Genomic DNA, 14736 nt, shown 5'->3' with positions numbered 1-14736 from the left:
AAAAGGCTGTTGAGGTGTGCTCTGTGACACCAAGCCCAGTGGTGGGGTAAGAATAGCATCAGCAGGCCCAAGTGGTGCTTTTCAAGCTCAGCACTTTTAATACCAGTGGAATCTCTTCCCTTGCCCTTCATCCTTTTCAGTGTAACCTGGATCATACATTAATTTGTCTCCAGGGAGTTTGCAAGCAGCTGCAGTGGGCCAGCTCTCCAGCAAACACTCCATGGTGCTCTATTTACTGGGGACTCTTGTTATGAGGACATGCTTGAAAATAATAAGCACATAATTTGCTTTATCTAGGCAGAATAAGAGGCAAAACCGGTCCAGAAAAAAAAAGGCAGTTGAGCACATAAATGAACGAAAATTGCAGATTTAATCTAATTCCTCATTCTGAAGTTCCCACATCACAGAGAACATAATTGTTTTCACACATTTTGGAAGTTATTGTGTACACATGACCTTGAAATTAATTGGATGAGTCACCTGTATCTATACAAAGACATCCTTTATGCCACACTGGAAAAAACAAACAAAACAAACCAAACAAAATAAAACAAAAATCAAGGAAATCAATGGGTAGGAATGCCTCCTTTGGACAGCCCAGTCTGAGAATACATTTCCTCACACTATTCCTCCAATATCCTTGTGAGAATCTTTTCTTGATTTCTTCTTTTCCACTTTTTTTATTCTTTTTAACTATGAAGCCTGAAAATACATTTCTAAGTACTTTCCAATATACAATTAAGCAGGAAATATATTAGTTTTATGAAAGTCTTTAGGCAATTGTTTAAAAATATCCTCAAATTTTGTGTGGTGGCAACAGATCATCTGGCAATCTGTCTGAGAAATAAACTTCCATAAGTCAGCTAAATAGAAATTCACTTTACACCTATGATAAAACTCTGCTATGCATAAACATGCAATTTTATTTGCCTGGAATAACTGTAGATCATGTTCAGCCTTAAATAAAACATTGTTAACCAGGGTTAGGAAAAAAAAAAAACAAACAACCAAACAAAATACCAAGAAAACGCTAAAACAATATTTTTATTCAGCCAAGAAGATGCACATAAAAGTGGGTTACGATGCAACCTGATCAGTGTTTGGAGATTGCTTAGGTAATAATATTTCATCAGAGGGATGTTTTTTATTTCATTCAGTTGCACAGGAACATCAATTTGCTCATTTTAGCAGTCACTTTGCACGCCCTGGGTTAATCATCACTAATGTTTTGCAGAATGTGCTGCAGTTAAGTATTGTTATCAGTGCAACTGGTTTGCTAAATATAAAGTAGCAATGGGATTGAAAGGCTCTTTTGTGCATGTTTTTTATTTGTAACACTGAAAAACAGAGCTAACCCCAGAGGTCCGATCTGCATCAGGCAAGGACCATGAGATCACCTTGTTTACTGATCTCTAAAGGTATTTGTGAGCAAAATGGGTTTCAGAATGCCCAAGATTCTTAGGGTTTGAGCTCTATGTCAGGCAACTTCATGTAAGTTTGAGTGGCACTGAGGTGGCCTGATATTTGTCGTCAGAGCAGAGAAGAACAGATGACAAATTCGCATTCTTAATTTAAATATAACTAGAATTAGAAATACATAATTTCACTATGGACTATAATTGAATGAGAAAAAATACAAGATTTACTTTATTCACTTCAGTTTAATTTCAATTTAATTATTGGTTCTAGCATAATTTTGGTGTGAACTTGCATCAGCCTGTACTGGATATTCTTGACAACGAGCACAACTTACACAACAAAAGAAATCAACATGTTGGTCTGAAAACAAAAAAGTATTCTGTTTTCATAAGTCTTAGAAGGAATAATTCATTCTAAGGAATCTATACTCCATAATTACAGTACAGAAATCAACTCCTATAAAAATTTACAGCTAGCTTTGTACATTTTCATTAGACATAACTATTACCTGTTTCTTCCAGAGCTGGGTTTTGAGGTGGTGTTTTTTTCCCTCCTATAAAATAATGTCAGATTTTTTTTTTTTTTTTAAATTAGCATTAGTTTTCCAGAATTGATTTTGAAATGTGAGAAACCTTAAGTAACAATTCTCAGACCATTTGCAGCTTACACATTATTGCTCTGCATGTGATGGGTGCCAGACTGGGATACACACAGTTCATCCTCTTTTACCAATTCCTGTGAAATTTATACTACACTGAATAGGACAAACAAAAGGATGTTGGCTGTCCTCCTGGACTGTCTGCCATCTTTGAGCAGAGAAGTGAAGAGACAAGCCTGACTAATCCAATGCCAAAAGAACAACCATTTCTGGGCTCCTCCTCCTCATTCCATCCCATGTACAAATGTCACAGGTAGAGAGAAGGGGAGGGTTGGAACCACGAGACCAAAATGCCCAGGGGATATCTGGAAGTGAACTACATCCAGGGTATAAAGAAATCTAACATTTTTGTAGCTTCGTTCCTATGGAAAATTCATTCCAAACCTGAATTATTTAATATTTGAATGAATTGAGGGATGGAAAGGCTTTCATCTGAAAGAGGTTTCCCACTCAGTAATTTAACCCCAGCTGTTACTGTTTTTATCATGACTTAAAGGCAAAGAAGGAGGGAGAAGAGGGGAAAAACAAGGCAGGATATTATCAATATATCAAACCACATACCACTGATTTTCAAAATCAAAATTGGAAGCTGAGCTATTTTTTTTTCTTTCATCCTTATTCTGCTCTGATTCACTTTTTTGGCTAAATTCATAATTTCCTGGACACATTGAATCTAGGTCACTAGGGGAAAGCAGAGCTCATCTTGTACAATGAAAGTAGTCATTAAGGTCTTTTTCTGTTTTTAATCCAGTGTAAATTAATCCTGTTTATGTAACAGTCAGAATGAATTAATGACTTATAGAATTACATCTATTTTTACTTTTTATCTCTCTCTGAATTCTATCAGTTGGGCTATCTTTCACCATTCTACTGAAATATTTCAGGTCCATTATACATCAGAGGTTCACAGCCAGTAAACGTTGAACTGCCCACCTCCTTTCTTATGAACCCTTAATAATATTCAGTTGCTGAGGTTATTTTTTTTCCTCCCAGGACTTTCACTTTCATGATAACAAGAGAAAGTTTTCAATAATCCTATAGAATTTCATAAATTTCCACTTAATCCCACCTTACTTTCTTTACCACACAATTCTACTTGTTAATTATGTGTTTCTCAGCTTTGGACATGAATCATATCTTGTTCAATCCACAGATTTAAAGGCTTTTTTCTCATTAAATTAACAACTAACATTTTCTGAACACGGAAATTTGAATTAACTAAATTTTGATTTAGTGATTTCCACTCTTATCTGTTAGTAAATGGAAACTCAGAAATTTCCTCCATATATGTGTAAAGTTTGGTTGTTATGATTCAGTCATGCTATGAATGTAGTATAGTTTGTAATACTTTGTGGTGAACAAGTTTTCAAAATTGCATTATTCCTACAAACATACGTTTAGGGGTGGGGGAAATTGCTGCCATCTTTTGGACACACTCGGGGAAAAAAAAAAAAAAGAAGTAAAAAGAAACAAAAAAAAAAATAAATAAGGGAAAAAATATTTTACTGAAAGTTCCAGCTGGCACACTCTGGATACCTGCTCTTTTATGGAAATGATAATCTGAATTTGCAGAAATTTACCCTGAGATTACCAATATTTTGTTCTTTCCCATTTTATATGGTGAATATATAGTAACATCTGTTCAAGGACTGTTTGCTTGGTTAAGTAATACTGATGGGAAATAGCTTTCACTGACAGATGTGCCACTGAAGTTGAAGCCAAGTACAACAAAACCACAAAGATTGTGGATACAGAAAGAAAATCATGTTCAGTCACAGTTTTTAACTTTTTTGCACCTGTATTTCATCTCATTGCTTGAATATAAATAAAACTTGCTTGATACACACAGTTATTACAGTTCAGTGTCACAGCTATTTATCCTTAAAATTCGTTGGAATCTACCTAGGATGCCTTATATTATATCATCCTGCTTTTTGCAGTTTTGTTTCTCTTTCTGTGGTTCTTTTGAATTTCCAGAAGATGTAATCAAATTCTTGTTGTGTGGCCAGTTCAATATACTGACTTCTGAGACAAACTCTGCGTGTTCAGCAAAGTCTTTGTAAGAACAGAGAATGCTGGTTTCAGCGAGAATAAATCAAAGCTGATAATATCTGGGAAAAAGAAAACACCGTCCAGGGAAAATAATGACTCCTCTGAAGAGATATCATTGTCTGACACTAGCATATCTTGCCAGCTGTAGACAGGGATATTAAAATATGCTGCAAATCTGCCTCAAAGCCTCATAGCCTGGAGTGAGACTCAGGCAGGCATGCTATACCTGTCCAGACCAGAGAGGAGACTAAACTCAGCTGAGCAACTATGACACTAAGGAAAAAAAAAAAATTAAAAATATGTGAGAAAGAAAACAGAGTCACTGCAGACATCCCCTACACTCTGACTTTGCAGTAAGTTTGATTTCTGCCTGAGCACAAGGACCCTCAGGCCAACAAGTTACATCCACGCTGTCCAGCAAACCATCAGCCCTCAGCAAGTGGGAGAGTGACATGGGCACTTGCTGTTAAACTCACAGCAGCAGCCTGGCTGCTCCCTCCGCACACACCACGCACCCAAGGTCAGCCCTACACAAATAACCAATTAAAAAGGCTTGCAGCGTTTCAGTCTGTAACAAATTAAGCTGACTCATTGCCCCAGCCACGAACTATAGTCTTTTATCCAAGCCATGTGCAAGAGAAAGAGGAACGAAACCCCTCATTAAACGATGTCCTTCTCCAGTGAACTTTACGATCCCAATTCACCCCTTCTCTCCCAAAATATTGTTGCTGAAACTTACCGCTTTTGCCAACTCCCCCTGCTCCCAGCATCACCACCTTGTACTCTCTGGAGCCTGCTGAAGAACCGCTCGAGGAGCTGATCATTGCATTTTCCAGCTCCATCTTGCACGAAGCAGCAGAAGGGACTGAAACAGAAGAAAAAGCAACTGGCAGGTGTTTTCTCTGATCTTAAACAACTGTAAAAGCAATGTTAGGGAAGAAAAAAAGAAAAGGCAGAAAAGGAAGGTATAATGCAAGAGCTATGATTTAACAGCCTCACACACTGCTGTGCCTGTGTTAGCTGGAGAAGGTCTCATAGCAACCACTTTAACAGCTTCCAATAAAAATCTCTCTCTGCCCCCTCCCAGCTCTGTATCGTTCTCTGTTTCTCTTCCTGGACAGCAGCAGTTTTGTGAGGCTTAAGAGGTCTGGTACCTCTGGGGCTGCAGCGTCATTGAACAAATGGATCAGATCCTTCAGCAAAATAAAATGGATCACATTTCTTAATTATGAAGCTTGTTATTCTATGTAGTACTTGCTTGAATCTTAACACAAACCAGACAGCCTTCTCACCTTGGAGTTAAATATGCATCCTATAATCATCAAGTCTGCTAGTTTTACACTTGATACTATTACAAGTGAAACAAGTAACAACTTTTAACAGCCTTTGTTTTTTCATGAAGCTCACAGCAAACACGGAAGTTTTCAAGGGCTAGATTTGTCCCAGATCAATACTCATTTTAGTTCATTTGCATCAGTTATTCGCAGAAATAAACTAGATACTGTGGGGTAAAAAGTCAACAACTTTATTTGTTGTTTCCCTCCTTTTTCCATACAATTTCTGAAGGAACAGGGACTGAAGAGAGGGGGATGTATTTGTTCATTCAGAAAAGGTGTACAGAAAACCAACTTTTTAAATGTATTTCATACTAATATCAAGTGATTTATCTTACCAAGCTGGTGAATGACATTCAGTGTGAAAATCTCTCACTGAAATTATTCAGTGAAAACTTACAACCAAACACAGCAGCTATTCATTGATTTATGATTTTGTTCTTAGAACATCTAGTCTATTTCAAGAACACGAGAAATAACAAGACACTTGCACAGCTTTAACTGTTATTTAATGGTTTTGGGGACCAAAAAGCATCTACTGCAAAATGAGTGGAAAGCAAAACTTGTACTCCTTTGGAAGTGCTGGGCTTTCACGACAGAGGTAAACATTCAGGAGACATGGAAATGGAAGCAGGAGAAGCAGCTAATAAAATATTTTGGAAGTCAGACACCTTCATCTGTCCACTCTTACAATAATTTCACAGAGAGTAAACACACGATATTACTTCAGAATAGCTTAGAATTAAAAATGGAAAGAGAAATGAAAAAAAAAAAATCATAGACTGATGTAGGACAAGATTTAAAGAAAATTAAGGAGAGGAAAAAGTGTAGAAGGGTACCTATAGTTTAGAAAAGTAACTTAAGGGGCTAAGAAAATACTTTATTAAAAAAGAACAGATACAGAGATATGATGATAATAATAATTACAATGGAGAAGGTGAACAGAACATGAATACTCGTTTTTCTTCCTAATAAATACTTAGGAGACAGTGGATGGAACAGCATGTAGCCCAGTTAAAAAAAATAAAAAAAGAAAAAACAAAAAAAAAAAACCAAAAAAAACCACCCCAAAACTTAGAAAAGTAACAACTAAATTAGAAAAAATTTTGATGTTTGAGACATGGGCAGTATAACTGATCTTGTAATGAAAAAAAAAAATTAAATACAGAGTAATATTAACTCTGTAGTGGACTAATAAAATCACCATCTCTTGATTAAGGAGTACTCACATGAACAGATCCTGGAAAAACAGAGAGAAATCCAAGTAGGATGCTCTGCTTTTGGACAGGCAGCAAAAGAGGGCAGAGACAGAGTCACTGTGTTCTGAGAAGTCCTCCAGAGTCAGGACCTGCTACTGAGTCCCGAGAGACTTCTGAGCCAGCCCTGCTGAGAGCAACTCTGTAGTGCCAGGGCAGGGTGCCTGTATTTATGTCTGGATGGCAACCTCAGAACTCAGAAGGGTTTGCTCATCAGAGCATAAAGTAGGACGTAAACAGGAAATGCTGCAGAAAATAATATGGTATCTAAATATTGAATTTCAGCAAGAACAGACAGGTAGGTCAGTTAATCCCCATTGCAATTAGAATTTAATTTCCATTAAAACCATTCTTGTGTGCTCATTATTGATACAGTAGATAAAACTAGTAATGATATCAAAACCACTGCTTAGAACAGCTGGGTTTTTCTGGTAATCTCCCACCAACACAGCAACCTTCTCCTGAGGAGATTTTGTTCCAATACCTACCTGGCAGGAACATTTGGCTGACGTTAAAATGTCAGGAAAGTGAGTGGCTGTGGGCATGACATAAAAGGAAACCTAAGCAAAATATATTTATGTATAAAAATATTAGTGAACATAATGTACACATGATAGACAAAAATGAGTCAGATTTTTTTTTTTCCCAGCTGTTCCAGCTGTTTGTCATAGAAAAGTGTCAATTCCATTATTTCTTTTATTTAGAGATGGACCATGGGAAATGAATTTGTAAAATGGAAGATGCCACAAAATGGAATCATGTTAGAGCAGGGAGATGAGTAAGACAACCAAATAGAAAGCCACTTCCTCATCTTTTAAGAAAAACAGGAAAAAAATTGACTCCACTTTTTTGTCTGAAAGAGCAGAATTAAGTATTTGTTGATGTTATTTAAACACTTTAAATACTTGCTTTAAAGACATGTTTATTTACCTTTATCAGCTTATTAGTTATTATTACAATATATAAATAAACATATTGGACAGACATATCCTCCTAAATTCCAGAGATTTGCCCAAAAACTGAAAAGGTGATACTGCTTTCCTATTTATAACACAGGACTTGTTCTAATTGGTTTTCATCATAACTTGCTATTGACAAACAGCCTCCTCTGCCCTAATTTCATTCAATTCAGTAGTGGAGGAGAAGTATTTAGCTTTATTTCCATTTACAATAACGTCAATTAGTCTTCCTTCTCCCACCAGAGCAGTAAAGTACAAGGGTTTACTTTCAGTATGATGCCAATAAAAATTAATACTGAGATGATTTGAAATTACCTGGCCTGAAACACTTATTAATATAGGGGAAAAATCAGGTACATAAATATTTTACAGATAACAGGAATAAACTGTACTAAATCCTTTTTTTTACTAAATCTATACAACTATTTAACCTGAGGTACTGGAGTTTTTACAGTGTGTGACATTCCACAGCAAATTCCAACCGTCTATTTTATCTCTGCTTCACTGCTTTAAAGACACATTTATCATGATGTAAATTCATAGAAAGCTGTCCTTAGGCAAAAAAAGAGTGAGTGCAAAGGTGGGAAAAAAGCTTGGCTTACTAGCTTGTAATGAATAATTTATTCAAGAAATTTAGTTCTATTCCTGTTTACATATTGCTCATGACTTTATGACAATTCTGCTGATTTTTTCCTCTTTTTTTTTTTTAGTTTTCTATTAAAACTCACTGTGATATACAGCAAGCAATCAAACCATTCAGTATTCAAACTCTAGCAACGGCTTTCTTTGAATTCATGTTTTGTTAGTTAAGGCTGAAAAGACCTTATTGACACTTGGATCTTAAGAAAAACAACATACAGATACCTGATAAGGTAATTTATAAGAGATTAGCTTTTTTCTAGAGAAAATGCCATTAGGAAACACACATCATTCATTCTACATCCCCACTTGCTCTGGGGTTGTTGAATAAAATAATGAGATGTTAATACAACATGTAAGTGTTCTGAAATTGTTTCCTAGAGCACTTTATGTTGAGGAGATTTTATCAATTAACCTGGATAAATATTCCTGTCATTAGGCAGGGAGCTCATGCGTTTGAAAACTTGAATAGCAAGCAAAATGCAAATCTTGACTGATTTGTGCTCCATTAAGTGATGGGTTAAAGGCATATGAACCGTCTAATAATAGTGAATATACATGAGCCCATGGAGGTCCATGCCATTATGGAAACACTGACCAATCTTTTGTCCCTCATGTTTACACATTAGATACAGCAAAGGGAGAAAATGTAAAAAAAATCCTGCATAAAAAGTCATATAAGGCCAACCTGCTGAATTGCTGAAGTGCTGCTATGACAAGAAGGAGTGCTAATGCAGAAATCATTGCACAGAACTGGAGAACTGATTCAACCTGCTCCTGAGGGAAAAAAAAATATACATTTGGCACACCAGCTTAACTTGATCAATTCTGAGAAAAGCTAGCATAATAAAGTAATTGCTGGGGGACCTAAAAGAAAAAAAATTCTAAACCTAAATTTTACCTTAGCGTGTTTAATGTATTCAGTCTCAAATATGCTCAACACCTCTGAATCGTGATGCTAAGGGACCTCCAACAGACTACAGAAGCATCTCTCAGGTTGTGGAATTCAGATTCTTACTAGAAATACCCAGTGGTTCAATCACTCACCTACCACAGGCACCCTGACTTCCTTCAATAGTCCCCATCCCTTTTCTATTCTGCAAATTACTCATGTGTGGGATGATTCATTGTGTCACACCTGGTGTAGTTGGCTGGACACTTGACAACCTCACACCTGAAGATGGGTCCTCAGCTGCTAAATAGATACCTTTTGTTCTGAAGTTCTTGCTGCTGTCCCTCGAGTCAGGCACATTTCAGCCCTGCCCCTGCTGAAATGCATTTTTATCTAAGCCTTATCAGTGTGCCAGGAAGAAAAAGCAAATAGTAAGAGGAAAGATGCAAGACTGACTATTAGCAGAAAATGTGAAACTACTTCAGAGTCCAGAGAGTAAAGCAGCATTTTGGTTTTGGTCTTGTCAAAGAAAAGTTTGTCACAGAAAACCGCTCCCCTTTGGTTATCCCAGGTCAAACAACACAACCAACACTGTGTTTGCTGTAAAAAGGTTTGAGAAAGAGGGGCAGTTTGTCACATTCTTGAGAGCACTCATACAATATTAACTTTAAAATTCCTACAAGTGATTAACTCCATACAGAACAGAAACATTGAAGGTCATGTCTTAGACTATTTCAAAGGGAAAAGCTTTTTTCTCTGGGTTTCCAATAAAGTTTCGCAAATGATTTATGATCCTAACTGTCTAGAAATACTAATGATTCTGGGCCATTTATGGATTTCTGTTGAATTTTAATTACACCCAGAGATAAGGCTTCTACACTTTAAAATGCAAGACTGATATTCAGAATGTGAGAATCTTATAGATCTTAAAGCCTTCCTCCATATGAACATGTTTCCTGTGAGAATGAATGTAGGCTTTTTTAAAATTGATACACCTTCAAGTTCTTTCGTTAGGAAGGAAAATTATAAGCATGACTATAATAAGAATTACTATATAAATAGCATTAGAAGAGCTTTGGAGAGGTCATCTTTTTCATCTCTGCCCCATGCCACAAATCCATCCAAGTAAATTGAACAATATTTACTTAGCTTTACATTAAAGTCTTCCAGAGCGAGAAATTACTCCGTTTCTGAAATAAATTGCCTCGCTATCCCATTAGAAACATCTCTGAAAACCAAATGTCTTTATTACACAATAAGATTATCACTTTTCATCCTATTTACTGCTGCTACTATAAAAGGGCGTAGTGAACATACCAAGCACATATTTAAATATCTGGCTAGTGAATAAAACAAACCTTGTAAGTGTGGAGAATGTTGTTCTTCTCAGCATTCCTGTCTCTTCTTTTTCTCTCAGAGTTCCTATATTTTTCCTATGTTTTTTCCTATTTTCTATTAACCAGAAAAGTTACTCTATGAATTCTTCTCCACAGTCATTTATTGACCTTTAATACTACTTGTGTTCTCAAATGCTATCCACTGCTTGTCTTGAAGTGTTGGTCCCAAATCTGTCCACATTGGTGTTTCAAAGCTTCACACAATGTGCATTTACACCTACTACCAGTGCATGCCAAGCTTGGTATAGTCACAATAAACACAGGCAGTCAACAATAATAGACACATTTTTTTCTTTTATTTTCTGAAATATATATTTGAATGCCCTCAGGGACAGATCACAATCTACTGGGATTGTCAGAATTTCTGACTTTTAATGTTCTGCCAAACTGTTCCTTTTCAATCATCCTTGTAATATTGGTCTTTAGGAAAAAAAAAAAAAAAAAAAAGGTGATTCTTTCAATTTCTATTTGTACTGCTAAAAAAATCCCCCACAAAAACAAAAAACATTCTTGCATTACAGTTGTTATCTCGAAAAATTTCATGGATGATGGTAATGTCTGCATCCTCAAAGTACTTCTACTTGAAAATAACTTCCTGAACTTCACTTTAAGCATGTGGATTTTCACTCTGAACCATGTAAAATAGTCTATTAGTAAAAGGAAAAAAAAATAGAAAAAAAAAGAAATAAGAAAAAGAGCAGATAGGCTCTTGAATTTCATCTGTGTTCAGTCATTCATATGCTTTCTGCTTCACTGTGTCTACTGAGTAAATGTAAGACTAGCTCTAGCTTCACCAGGGAAACACCAAACAGAATAAATTTTAATTTCTCTTACTTAAACTTTTTAAATGTCATGGATCATTTTCCATTGTGATTTTTTTTTCCTAGAAATCAAGTTGTTTATTGGTATTCTGTAGGTTGAACAGAAGGGAGTACATTAGTTCTCAAATCTGTTGTGATTAAAAATAATCAGAACTAAGTGCATAATTTTGCTTCACAATGGTAAGAAACACAAAGCCAGTTCCTTTAAAATCATAAGTGAAATGTTTTTTTGAGAAAATTCTGGGATTTGGCTAGCTAAATCTCCCACTGGACATGTTGTTTCCCATGTTGAACAAAGGAACATTTAGCAACCTTTGGAGCAAGAGAGGCTTGGACTCATCAACATAATGGTCTGAAGAATGCTTTACAAGAAACAAGACAAAAATGAATATATATATATATATATATATATATATATATGGCTGTTGTCAGAACAGCAGTGCAATCACCTCTTGAGTAAAGTTTCTGTTGCCATTCTGTGCATATCTGTGCTTGATTTCTGATCAAACTACTTATTTTGACAGCGTTCAATCTATTTAAAGTAACCAGTTTCATATGTAAAAATAAGAACTGGAAACACTGGGAACCTGTATGAAAGATATCACTATGTTTTACAATTCTGAAATAAACTCTTCCATTTAAACACTGCCAAGTGGATTATGAGATAGACAAGTAGAAAAGTGCATTTATTTGGAAAGTTCCTACAGAGCTGTGTTGTAAAAGATTACAAATATCCCACTTGTCACTCCCACTGCGATCGATTTGAGACCTACTTCTACCAAAGACACCAGACACTGCAGTCTGTCTCTAGTTAGCCTGTTAATCAGTTTAAAGATGCTATTCTTACAAAATACTGTAAGATCAATAAGCCTACGTGTTAGGAAAAGTGCTAATCTAAACTCTGTATAGCACGAAAAGCAAAGCAGTGCAGTAATTTTATAATGTTGTTAATTAGTCATGATTGAAAAAATCTATCACTGTAGGCTTCATTGTATCACTAATTGTTTGACCATAACAAGCTCAGCTTTAGCATAAAAAAAAAAAAAAAAAAAAAAAAAAAAAGATGCAAAATCAGAATCCTGGTTCTTTGTATTGAAATGCCTTATCTGTCTTACTGGAATCAAACCTCTCAAAGACCCCCACAAGAAAATATTTTGTATTCAATTAATCTTGTACTCCATGCTTTACTATCAGTTTTCATATCAGGCGTAGTTTTCACTGTTCTAAAAAGAAATTAATTTTCAAAATTCTTCAAAGCTCAGAGTTTTGGGATAAAGAGCCATATTTCTCTGTACATAATAAACGTATATTATGTACTAATCTTGATGACAACTGCAATTAAAATGCTAAAAAATACGCCCACCTTCCAAATTTCACTCTATTATGTCCACAAATCTCTGCTAAGATATGTTGGTTGTAATGATTATTAAATCTGGAATCAAATGTATAAACTCATCTATTATAACATATATATGGACATTATAACTTAAACAGCTCAGTTTAGGACTTAAAATGCTGCCCTGAAACATTATTTCCAAACCCAGATTCCACTGATGAAAAGTTTCACTGTTTTCCTAGTGGCTATGATGTTCCAGGACTCCAGGAGGTAAGAATTATATTATTCATCTTTAATTTGCTGTCTGTAAGAAACAAAAGTAGTGAAAACAATTTTTTTATTAAAATCTTATATTTTCCTATGACAAACAAACAAACAAACTTAAATGGTAGGCACATATGCTCAGCTCTCAAGTCCAAGATACTTTTTACTTCCACAGAATCAGGTTCAGATTTCTGCCACAAAAAACCCTGAGGATCAGAGCACTTGTGCTAGACTCGAGTTTGCAGAGTAACATAGTTCTGTATGTGGCTATAAGACAGTTTTTGTTATTTTTTGCAGTCTCTGGATGCTGATATACTTGCAAAGCAAGAGCACATCAGGAGGGGTAGGCTACAGAATTTATTCTCCTTACTTTTGCTGTTGCTGTTTTCTGTGGATGGAGCTTGACAATATAACAAAAGCAAAAGGCTGTCTCTTTTAAAAGAGACAATAATGGATCTTTAATAGGAAGGAGCACACAAATACCATGTTAGACAGGGACCAACAAAGAGATCAAATGAATTATGTTCCTCCTATTAACTATAAACAGTAAAGAACTCTTGAATAGTTGCAACCAGCCAAGCCCCTGATACACACCAGATGAAAGACACTGGTCTTCCAGGACCTTAAGTTGATTTCAGGAATCCTTTATTACCTAAGCTCTATGTCAGGATAGTCCCTGTAATATCTTTGTTTTACAAATATTGAGTCTGTGTTGTTTTTCTATTTTCTATATTTGTCCTCCAATCTTTGGGGCAAGAAGGACAAACAATTTAGTTTTGAAAACCAAAACAAGTTTAATTCTTACTAATTCTGACTTATTTCTGTGGTATCCTTTACTTCCATGTGTGATTTAATTAGAATTTTGGGCGTATTTCATATGAATCCAAAGGGTTTTGTTTTTTTTTTTTTTTCCTGTGGAAAGATCTTTCAAGTCCTCAAGTGTGAATGAAAAGAAACTTTTTATTCACACTTAAATGACTTTAGAACTTGCACCTTCTAATAATATTAGAATTAACTGTCCCTCTCTACCACCAAACCTGGAAAGGTCCTTCTCTTTCTGCATAGGAACATGGCTTCATTTTTTCTGTGAGTTTCTCAAAACCACATCAGGATACCTCTTTTTCCTTGAACAGCTTCTAATTACACTGCTTCAGATTTCAGTAGAGCATTTAAGTGGGTTCGCATTGTCTGGCCAGTCACTCCCCCTCTCAACTGGACATAGGAAATAAAGTATCAGAAAAGATAAATGAGTTGAGATAGGACAGGGAGAGATCAGAAGTTGATTACTGTGATGAGCAAAACTGATTCAACTTGAGGATGTGAACTCAATGTATTACTAAGAAACTCAGAGCAGGATAATGAGAAGCAAAATAAATCTTAAATCTTAATATAAATCTTCCCACCACCTCTCCCTCCTTCCCAGGCTCTCCCTCCTCCCACAGCAGCACAATGAGACAAAGAATAGGGGTTATGGTCAGTGCATGACATGTTCCTGCTGCTTCTCAGGGAGAAGGGTCAGAGTCTGTCCTTCCTTCCCCTGCTCCAGTGTGGGGGAATTCTCCATTAACTTCTCCAGTGTGAGTCCATCCCATGGGCAGCAGTTGCCCACAAGATGCTCCAATGTGGGCCTCTTCTCCACAGGGTCAATTCTTCAGGAACAGCCTGCTGCAGTGTCCTCTATGGGGTCACAAGTCCTGCCAGCAAGCCTG

The 14736-nt window shown here is 36.0% G+C and overlaps 1 protein-coding gene across 2 annotated transcripts in view; it reads right to left on the bottom strand.

Moving 5' to 3' along the window:
• RIT2 (Ras like without CAAX 2) overlaps positions 1-6831 on the bottom strand; it is a 175695-nt gene extending 168864 nt beyond the window's left edge. Inside the window, exons 1-2 of one of the 2 annotated variants that reach the window (XM_038125471.1) lie at positions 6693-6831; positions 4869-4994 (exon numbers count right to left, since the gene is read on the bottom strand). In XM_038125471.1, the coding sequence (XP_037981399.1) occupies positions 4869-4971 (103 nt within the window). In that variant the 5' untranslated portion in view covers positions 4972-4994; positions 6693-6831. Of the gene's footprint in view, positions 1-4868; positions 4995-5128; positions 5207-6692 lie in introns of those variants that run through there. The other variant, XM_038125470.1, reaches the window with a different exon arrangement.
• Between the last annotated feature and the right edge of the window lie 7905 nt (positions 6832-14736).

The sequence above is a fragment of the Motacilla alba genome, chromosome Z, assembly GCF_015832195.1.
Source record: "Motacilla alba alba isolate MOTALB_02 chromosome Z, Motacilla_alba_V1.0_pri, whole genome shotgun sequence".
In the NCBI taxonomy this organism is placed as follows: Eukaryota; Metazoa; Chordata; class Aves; order Passeriformes; family Motacillidae; genus Motacilla; species Motacilla alba.
The sequence above is the reverse complement of the archived record's forward strand: the minus strand, read 5'-3'. Positions and strand labels throughout refer to the sequence as shown.